The sequence below is a fragment of the Rhododendron vialii genome, chromosome 5a (genome assembly GCF_030253575.1).
Source record: "Rhododendron vialii isolate Sample 1 chromosome 5a, ASM3025357v1".
NCBI lineage: Eukaryota > Viridiplantae > Streptophyta > Magnoliopsida > Ericales > Ericaceae > Rhododendron > Rhododendron vialii.
In genome coordinates this window covers 40,687,884-40,698,385 of record NC_080561.1, presented here as the reverse complement: position 1 = coordinate 40,698,385, position 10,502 = coordinate 40,687,884, and the positions used below count along the sequence as shown (strand labels likewise).

The window sequence follows — 10,502 nt, the reverse complement described above, 5'->3', positions numbered from 1 at the left end:
ATTGGAGGAAGTAGAAGCAGCTCAAAGCCTAAGCCTTTACCAGGAGGACACTTGGCAGCCAGTCATGAAGGCCTGTGGAAGCAGCTCAAGCAGCTCAAGGCCTGGAACATCTGCCTATAAATACCAGAGTTGAAGGCCTTGGCAAAGGTCCACGACCATCAAAGCCCATGGCTTATCCAAATTTCATTTCATTTATCTTTTAACTATTTTTATCTTTCGGTCCCCGACCAAACAAGCCCACGGCTTATCGTTCAATTAATTTTACTTTCTAGAATAGTTTGTACTCAATCTAGCCAAGCCTAGATTTTATTTCATTTCCTTATAATCAGACTTTGTTAAACCGTTAATAAAGTCCATTTATTTCTGTTTTAGGCCTTGCTCTACCTTTCTGTCCATTTTTCACACGATTAGGAAATTTTAAGTCCTTAGCCCGCAAAGGCAAACCACGAACCTCCTCACGGTCTCCACCCTTAGGCCTTGATACAAATTTGGGCAGCAATCCTGCCCTGGCACGCCCGCATCAGGCCTAGAACTGCACTACTCGCTGTTCCTAGGCCAATTGTTACTTTTCGGAAACAATCAGTTTGGCAAAACTTTCACGGTCTATCTGTCCTCGCCTTATTCTACTGGCTCTGGTGATCCGTATGCTGGTGGTCATGAATCTGCTTTGTTGCTTTGCGGTACAGGTCAGGCCAGAGCAATGTCAGTTCCGAAAGATGCTATTATAGCATTTAGGCTTCTCAATGAGAGTCAGGTAGCTCAGGTACTGAGAAGAAAATTTTCTTTTAACATCTCCTTCCGAAATGTAGCTTCTTAGTTACTCATGTTTATGCTATTTTCCCACAATGCTATGAAATCATTGAATTACATGTCCAGTGTATGTATGTGCTCTTACTTAGTTACACTGTGCTTGGGAGATTAATTTTTTTTGTTCAACTTGTGTTATTAATGTATGTGTGCTATAGTATTGTACAACTTGCTATATATTCCACTCAATTTACTTTTTTGAGCAATTTACCTACTCGAGAGGTATCCATTTGGCCGGTTTATATACTTTATATTAAAGCTGGAGAGTATCTCAACTGGTAGCAAGTGTGACTGGCCATTTCAACTTCGAGCATGCAGTCATTTGTTTCTACTTCTTAGAAATCAACCGATAATAGGTCAAATATCACAAATGACAAGCGCGTGCTAATGATGTTCTTCACAACTTTCGAAATAGTTGGGGACATTTTGTGTGGTAGCTGATGTTTCTGACTTCGTCATGTCATTTTTCAGATCTCTGTTATTGATTATTTGACTCCCATTTGTTCCATTCTTTGATCCACCTCCTAGTTTTATAACCTATGGAATTAAAAGATAATGTAACGTATACGTCCAGATTGTGGTGTGTTCTGTAGTCTGTTGTTGATTCAATTGCTAGTGACCCAAAAATAGGGGATGATGTACTTGAAAACGAGTCGGTGGTGAAGTTTTTCAAGTCCCATAAGTATGGTTTCTGATGTTGGTGGTGGAGTTTTTCAAGTCCCAGGAAAGCAGTAAGAACTTTTCCGCCTTCCGTTCCTCTTTTTTTTTTTTTTGGGCATTTGTTACCACAAAGTTTCATGTTATTCATCTGTGCAAATAATGCCTTCTCAGATATGGATCCAGTCATGGAACAATATGCTGCCGATGCAAGTTTTCTTGATCGTCAATCATCAGAAATCGTTGATGATTCTTATGATTCCGCGCAATTTGCAGAATATGCATATGAGCATTATATGGATTATTTTTAGGGCGTGAAGAGTAAAGTTGTTGAGATGATGAAAAAATTATCTGATTACTTTCAGGATCTATTTAGAAGCCATACAGCAGAGACCGATGGAAGTGCCTGAACAACCTTTTCTGGTGGAGCTGTGGCGGCATCCTTCATGGGATTGGCAGTCATGTTTATTATGTTGGTTGTGATGAGGAGGGCTTAGGACTCATTCTCTCTTGATGAGTGCACAGACGGATTCGCTAAGCTTGTTAAAGTTTTTTTGTAACGGGATTTTGATGTTTCTTATAGAGTGCACAGATGGATTTGGGTAGTTGGCAAATAAAGAGTTATGATTTCAGCAGATTTTAAGGAAACTAGTGAATTGAAATATTGAATTGCCAAAATCAAATTTCTGTTGGCCGTTGCACATCATTACAGGTTCGGATCAATGACATTCTCTTCACCGGTCTTCGCCCTTGCTTTTGGTGGTGGTAACAAACTTCCTGCACTGCTTCAATACAAATATGCGCCACAGATTGTAGTCTTTAGAACAGGTATTTTATTAGCAGCAGCTGAGAAAACCAAATTTACATCGCATCAGTGTGATCATACATCACATTGCACCGCGTGTCAATGGCTTTGTGCAATCCAAACCAACCTCGGATTGCACTACTGCGATTGTACGTACAACCATGATTTGCCCTGTCAATCTATAGCGAACTCCCTGAAATGCATCCAACACCATTTGGTTGTCTTCGGCTCAGGGTATTGCAACGCTTGATCAAATTTCAGTGCCAACAAAAATAACTTCTTCTTTCGATACATGGTGTTGGTGACAAAAAATTATTTTTTGTTGACAACATTTATTAAGAAACACAAGAAACAGACAACATGCACCACAACAGATGAAATTGCAAAAACAAGGCCAAAAACAAAACAAACGATACAATCACCTCCACATCATTTATTTATCCAACAAAGCATAGAAAATGCATCAAGTTTTTCCGTGAACTAGAAACCTAGATGGTCACTTGTATGGAATTTCGCTTTGTGGGTATTGCTTTTAACGGTACTATAGCTTCCTCAATCCCATTCCCGCCCTTTCGGTCATGTCAATTTCTGTAGTCGGAGAGCTAACCTCCCAATCAAAAGAATGTACGAGGGAGGCCAGAGCTAGGTGAACCACCCGTTGAGCTAACGCAAATCCAACGCACATCCTTCTCCCAGATCCAAACGGGATGAACTCGAAGTGTTACCCTTTGTAGTCAATGTTCTTGCCCAGAAACCTCTCGGGCTTGAAAGACAAGGGGTCGTCCCAGGACTCTGGGTCCCTCCCGATTGCCCATGCATTCACAAGCACTTGTGTATTCTTGGGTATTTGATACCCCATGTAGCTAGAATCGTGCATTGCATTCCGTGCTAGAAGTAATGGAACTGCAGGGTGCAATCGGAGGTTTTCCTTCACTACTGCCTGCAAATAAGGGAGCTTATCCATATTCTTCTCTTCAACCTTCCCGTGGACTCCAACGACGCTATGGCCATTGATCCTTGGTTGAAGTTCCATGATGTCAGTGCATGGGGGACTCTTCGGTCGCAGAAGGTGGAGTCGTGGTTCTTGAACAATTCTGCAGCTGCCTTGGGTGATTGTATAACCATGGTGTATACTGATCCGAGCTTTAACCAAAGTACTGGTCCATATTTGAATCTGAGCTTGGACAGGGTTATGCATGTGTGGCATAGTTCCAAGATCAAACATATTTCCAACCACTGGCCATCCAGCTGGCCCTGGTGGTCTCTGTTTGGTTGCCTTGTTCCGCACCCCGGTCAAAATGAGCAGAAGAGGAAGAAGAAGAAGAAGAGCAAGTGGTAGCGCGAAACGCGACTCAACCAGGTAAATGAAAACCAACTGCCCACCATTTTTTTGTGTTTGAGCTTTTGTTTTTTTGGTGTACTTTTCCCTTGAAACTTTGTGTTCAAAATACTGTATATATAAGAAATCAAACCAACTTCAAATCATCTGAGAGTTGGGTTCTTGGGAAAAGGGTTGAAATTAAGAAGTAGAAAGATATATATATATCGGGCAGTTCCGGGGACCCTTAAAAAAATCTCCAAATTTCCGATCGAATTTTGATGATCCGATCATCCGAGCCGCTCAATGTAATCAGAACGTGATTTTAAGAGTGCCTGTGAGAAATCAGCAAAAAAAATGACTGAAAAGGGCTTCATCCGAACAGTTTTTTATTAAACTTTATTGAACGATTTAATAAAAAAACTGCTCAAATCAAGCCATTCCCAGTTAGTTTTTTTGTCAGTTTCTCGCGAGCAACCTTAAAATTATTTCTGAACACATCCCCGGAACCACCCTATATATATATATATAAGGGACTTTCATTTCCCGATCAAATTTTGAAAATCCGAACCGTTCAATGTGTGCGGAACGTAATTTTAAGGGTTCTCGCGAGAAATCAACAAAATAATGACCGGGAAGGGCGTCATCCGAGCAGTTTTTTTTGAACCGTTCAATGAAAACTGCTCGGATGAAGCCCTTCCCGGTCATTTTTTTTGCTGATTTCTCACGGGGACCCTTAAAATCACGTTCTGATCACTTTGAGCGGCTCGGATCATCAAAATTCAATCGGGAAGGGGAGTCCCGCATTTTAATAAAATGAGGGATCCCTCACCGGAACCTAACTCTCTCTCTCTCTCTCTCTCTCTATATATATATATATATTATTAGACTATTATTATGAATATCTCAATTAAGGAGCATTATTGTTTATTGTTTGAGAAATTGACGTCACAATTGACGCTCAAATGAATCTAGATCTGCACTTTGACTTTCTATTACTCCATATATAAGAATGAAACCCCTGGAGAGTTTTGTCGGTTTGACAAACAAGATGACATACATAATGATGCGAGGTCCATTAAACAGTGGGAGCGCACACACTTACGTGACCGTGGGTATATAAACGGATGTGTAATTTGGGTCATGCTTGTGTTGTGTACATGGATTAGCTTAGGCATGTAAATGGACATGCCCTATACGGTGGGGAGCAGGTTAGCTTAGGCCAGTAAATGTATCAGACATGATTCGAAATTGACAACGGTGGAGAATAAGACAACTTAGATTGTGACGGCAATTTGGACCGAACCGATAACCGAAATTTCTTCGGAACCATAACCGAAATTTTTTCCGTGGATATAGATATGGTTGATACCTTGGTTCGGTTATGGTTCATCTACTACCAGAATCGAAATAACCGAAACTTGAAAATTACATAATTACCCCTTTATATATAATAACACGATGTTAGGGTTAGATCTCCACACATCATTATCCCTCCACTCCACTCCACGTAGCCAACAGGCCCAACACCTCAAAACCCACCCCCTCCTCTCGATCTACAATGACACACGGCCTCACCCCTCCGCCGTCGACCATCATGGCCCTCCGCCATTCTCTCTCACACACACACACTCAGTACCCATAATCTCTTATTGGTTTTCTTTTATGTTTGTATGCCGCTTTTTGATTAATTGCGTCTATTTGTTCTGAGCTTAGATCAGTAGATAGTGGATTTTTGTTTATGGGTTTCACTCTCTTTTACTGAAGGATCACGGTTGTTATGAGCGAAGCAAGAGCAATGGGAAATGGTACAGTGAAGAATGGGGTTTGCTCGTTAGAATCCGTTAATGGTGGGGTAGATTTGTGGAGTTGTGACAAATCCGATGCTGCTTCAGCTGATCATCTGGCCAAATCCTCTCTCTCTCTCTCTCTCTGGGTTACCCATTCGGTTCGGGGTTTAACCCCTTTTGGTTCGGTTATGGTTCACCACTCCTCTACCTGTTTGGGTTTTGGGGTGGATTTGGATAGACATTCATTTCGGGGATCGGGCATGGATTAGCCAATATCTGGCCTGAATGCCATCCCTAAGCTTAGGCCTGTCGATAGATCAAAGAGTTTAAATCCGATTCGAATTCGACTTGTCTAAATCCGTTTGAGGTAATCAGAAGCGGAATCCAAAAAATCGGGTATCAATCTGAAAATTTCGATCTGATCCGATTACTTTACATTACTAAAAAATTAAGTTTATGCATAAAAAAAAAAAAATCTAAATATAAAATTCTCCCAAACCTGATTCACCAATTTTGTACACAACACAAACACCTCTAATTTTTACAGATTTTTTTTTAGTTGCACCAAAATGAATTAACATCTAAATCCACGATAACCATATTTGTGCCATTAATTAGAAAACCTTGTCCGAGCATTCATCCCACCGGTCAAGGAAGATTGGTGATGTTTCGATTTGTATAATTATTCATGAGTGTTATGTAACAATTCATTATTTTCAAAAAAATAAATAAATAATTCATTTATGAGGACTATGAAGTATAATAAATAATATGAGTTTCTTATTAATAATATTTTTGCCGTTTCAAAAAAAAAAGAGGATAAAATTTGCAATGGAAGTCCATGTAAATGACTCCTACTATTATTCTGTAATGCTTCTATAGCTAATAGATAATTAATCCTTGGAAGCCGTTCATGGAAGAGAGAACCATTTGCTAGTTGATTTGTAAAGGATTGATGATCACCGAGGTAATGTAGCCCTTGAGCTTGGTCTCGGGATTTGTGTAATTATCTTCATCCTTGTATAAAACATCTATCGCCCGGGCAAGGTTTAGAACTCTCATGATCAGGAGAGGGATTGGGGTTTCAATTGGGTGGAGGCATGCTACGTTCATGTCTTTCCATGCATTTGTAACAAGCTTTCGAAGTTCAACAAGTGCCTCATCCTCTGTTACACCATGTTGTTTCATATAGCATTCAACTGCTGATGGTGCATCCCCCGCTGTTGCTCGACCTACAATTACAATATGACATAATCTGCACGACTTTAAACTCAGTGCATATTTTAGGTAATCTTATAAGAGAAGAGCTTATGTATGGAGGTCTAAAATACAATACTGGGGCCTTGTGATCTTTTAAGTTTACTGTCACGGTAGTTTTAAGCTTTTAGGCCCCGTTTAGTTGCACGAAAATGATGAAAAATGATGGAAATTTTATTTTAATGTAACTTTCTGTATGTTCAATTCTCAAGAAAGTTAAAAGTCCCACAATTTCAACTTTCTGTATGTTAAGACATTTATCTCACCTTGTGGCTAGCCATATCATCCATGAGTCTACAGATCACTGATGCAGCTTGAATAATTAAATGATCACTTAAAACCCATTCAAAGGCCTCTTTGGTCGCCAACTCTCCCATCCCAAGGAAGGAAGTGGCTGCAAGCATTTCGTAACCCCCAGAAACTAGTGCAACACTCATATACTCTTCAACACTTGGAGCATAGCCGCTATGAAACCATTTGGCTTCATTAATGTATGATCTTGCTAAGTTCTTCATCTGCGATTTCAGAGAAAATATTGTATTTTTTCAGTTTTTGACTAAATAATATCCATATATACTGACTAACTCTTAACTAATCGAACACACAGTTTGAGGCTTACTGAAGTTTTTGCATAGTCGGTCGCACATGATTTTCCTTCCTTAGCCATCTCATCATCGATCATATTATAAACATCTAAAAGGGCTTGATAGTATAGTTTCATATAGTCTGGAAGTTGATCCAAGGCTCTTATTTCCCACCTGAAAATCAAGTAGCCAATTTGAATGGAGGACTATCTTGCATTAGATGAAATCTGAATTATGATGGGGAAGGGAAAAGAACGAAACCTCTCAATCGCATCAGTGAAGAGCACAAGTTCATCGAAGGTACCATAGATATCATAAATGTTGTCCATAATTGAAGTCAAGGTAATCACTTTAGTTAGACTCATCCTAGCAAAGTAATATTGAGGCTCAAAGCATACACCCATCATCCAAAAGTAGCACTCCACCACTCTATCCCTTGCAAAAGGTAGTTTATTTACGAAGTCTAAATTTTTCCACCACCTGAAAAAGCAGAAGCAAAAATGATAGTACCATGAAACTAAATCAATATCTCATACTTGTAAGACCTCTCTAATTCGACTTGATTAATGAAGTCGATCACCTTGTTATTTCGCATAGCTCCCTCTGGTGCAACTTCTGCAAGAGGTTGAAGTCCAATTTTTGCAAAATCCAGTAGAGTTTTATTGTGGGAATCATCTTGTTCGTAGAAGAGGATGTAACATCGTGCCTCGAGCCTAGTCAAGCCCTTGTGGATGGGTTGATTCAGAGCATGAACTACTTGTGCTGCAAGAGGATTCTTGCTTAAGTTTGGTAGTGCAGAGTTAAGGTGAGTGGTGGTAAAAGTCAGTGCTTCATCTAATATATCTTCTCCATGCACCCTCAAATGTGTAGCTTCGAACAAGCTTAGCATTCCTCTTACATCACCAGCTACGGATTCTTGAAATTTTCCTTTGTTGTCCTTGTATTTGTTGAACACATCTATTTTACATGATTCAAGGCATGATGAACCATGTGAAATAAAACAAGAAATGACATGATAAGGTAGAGGGGTTTAGTTAAATTTTTCCGAATTGGGAAGGGCCAAATGCTAAACTTGGACAAAAAAATACTCAAGCCAGTGAAAGGTCTAAGTGAACCTTTTGACATGTTTGGAGTCACCAGGGTATATGCAAAATGATAAGAATGTAACAAACACTGCAACTTTGTTGACGACAAATCAACTACCGGCTGTCGGCTACAGCATTCATCTCTTAATTTACTGCTAATTCTACGATCAAAAGGTGTACCTGCTCCGCTATTCTATCTAATTCAGTTAGGTAGTTTGATTACATTTCGGTTTGGTGGAGTTTTTCGCCTGTAATCGGTGTCTTTTTTTTTTGCTACATCTTTTCAACTTGTTCTACTTCGGGTCTGTGATTGGACATGTGATGCCGCTCTCATGTGTTTCCATTTAAGCTTTGTTCTCCTTTCAAAAAAAGATTAATGAAATTCTTCGGGTCTGTGGTTTTAAGTAAAAGAATCTAGCATTGCCACAATTTGGGAATGTTGATCTGTTCTTTTTCTTCAGTTCCGAATATAAAAATATCAAGAATATATCATCACATTCTCATTCTATTCTATCACAATGTTTCTGCCATCCAAACTAAGGTTGCCGTAGTAGTCGAAAAAATTTAAAAGAGATGTTGCTAGAGTATTTAAACCAATACCCACAAGACAAAGTGATTTTACCACAGGAGATGGGATGTCCATGTTGTCTAAGCAGCCGAAATGAGAGAGCCACAGTGTAAAGATCTTCATCGCCGGCCATTTCATGATAGGTTTCATAGATGTCCTGTAATGCAGTCTCAATCTCGGTTTTGAAATGGTAGGCCACACCTAGGCGTTGAATCGCATCAATCAAGTTCAGCTTCTGCGAAGGTTTATCAACTCTTGCTGCGATCATCTCTCTCACTTTTTCTTTGAGCTGCTCAATTCTTTGCTCCATTTTAACCTCCATTTCCTGCAAAAGCCACACAACTTAAAATAAACTCATTTGGTACTAGCTTATGTACTAGTGAATATAGTGTCTAACATGACAATAACCACATATAGCTTAATAATTTCCACCTAGTTCATGTGATTGGTCTATGTAACACGTTACGTCAAAGGGTGCCAGGAATATAGTACTCAAACATCCTAACTATGTTGCCATGCAACTAACCCCAAGATAATCATATGTCACTCCAAACCCAAACAAGAAGCCCACTTGGCAAGGTACCAATTAAGGCATAGCAGAATTCTAAAGAGAGGACAAGCCCTCCAGAAGTAAAAAACTACCGTGTGAAGCCCGTTTTGATCTTGCGCTTGTCAGGAGCGAAAAGAATAATGAAGGGGAAATAGATTTTTCTTAATTTCCAACATCCAACAAAAATATAAGAAACATTTAAAAAAAAGATCCGCAAAAATATATTTACCGCATTTAAGTTGCCACACTAAAAGGCTGAAATAACTATTCGTGTATTTTGTACGTCTATATGCATGATTTAATAAAACCTAAAGCAATTTTACCGTGGCAGCAGAACCATAGGCAAGGAAATGATCTCCCCAAATGCTAGGACGGTAATTTGCAGAGCGACGTCGTGTGACCTCGGGTACACTACTCTGGGTTAATGACAGAGTTGGACTAGTAGTTATTTCCATTTTTCTTGGATGGGTATGGGCTGTTTGGTGGCAATGAAAGTTAAGAGAAGAGGGAATACACAACAACAAATTAAAGAACACTCTTTAGTCTTTCCTTTCACTCCCTGGCTGATGCATGGGATAGAGAAAAATGCTCTTGCATGTGCTCGCAATTTATGAAGTGTTTTTCAAGTGAGAGAAATGTACGGTAGCCTTACTAAAATGTTAGTTAATTCCTTGCTATTTATAAAGTACTAATGCATGTCCGTGCTCGAAGGCATGACGCAACACGTTTCGGTCATACGCTTGGCGATAGGGGAGAGAGCGAGGGAAAGGAGTGTGCTGGTCCTAACATGATTTGATTTGATCAAACAATACCATTCAAACGAAAGAGGAACAAAGTCCACAACAAATAAACTCTCAATTGGAATTCTTTTTAAAAAGTATTGAATTCACTTTGTCGTGTCCCCAGCATTTCCCTAGACATGTCTCCACATGTTTTTACCGTCATGTCGCCTGTCCTCACAGTATCGGACCACAAAGTCTATCCTAAAATTAATTAAGAGAGTTACACAAAAGTGGGCATAAAGAATTAATTCACTCCCCGCTATTTTCACTCTGTCAAACATGCATTTTAACAAATACAA

General features: G+C 39.5%; 3 protein-coding genes across 3 annotated transcripts; all 3 read right to left on the bottom strand.

Moving 5' to 3' along the window:
- Nucleotides 1-2,170: 2,170 nt before the first annotated feature.
- Nucleotides 2,171-3,233, bottom strand: LOC131327935 (iridoid oxidase-like). Its single transcript, XM_058361055.1, has 2 exons — nt 2,995-3,233; nt 2,171-2,249 (listed from the first exon to the last, which is right to left on the bottom strand). The coding sequence occupies exons 1-2, from the start codon at nt 3,231-3,233 to the stop codon at nt 2,171-2,173; spliced, it is 318 nt and encodes a 105-aa protein (XP_058217038.1).
- Nucleotides 3,234-6,310: 3,077 nt separating this feature from the next.
- Nucleotides 6,311-7,742, bottom strand: LOC131327934 (sesquiterpene synthase Cop-like). The gene is made up of 4 exons (XM_058361054.1): nt 7,480-7,742; nt 7,254-7,392; nt 6,901-7,149; nt 6,311-6,640 (listed from the first exon to the last, which is right to left on the bottom strand). Exons 1-4 carry the CDS (start codon nt 7,623-7,625, stop codon nt 6,311-6,313), a joined length of 864 nt encoding a protein of 287 aa, XP_058217037.1. The 5' UTR covers nt 7,626-7,742.
- Nucleotides 7,741-10,007, bottom strand: LOC131327933 ((-)-germacrene D synthase-like). Its single transcript, XM_058361053.1, has 4 exons — nt 9,745-10,007; nt 8,926-9,196; nt 7,799-8,175; nt 7,741-7,767 (listed from the first exon to the last, which is right to left on the bottom strand). Exons 1-4 carry the CDS (start codon nt 9,874-9,876, stop codon nt 7,741-7,743), a joined length of 807 nt encoding a protein of 268 aa, XP_058217036.1. The 5' UTR covers nt 9,877-10,007.
- Nucleotides 10,008-10,502: the final 495 nt, after the last annotated feature.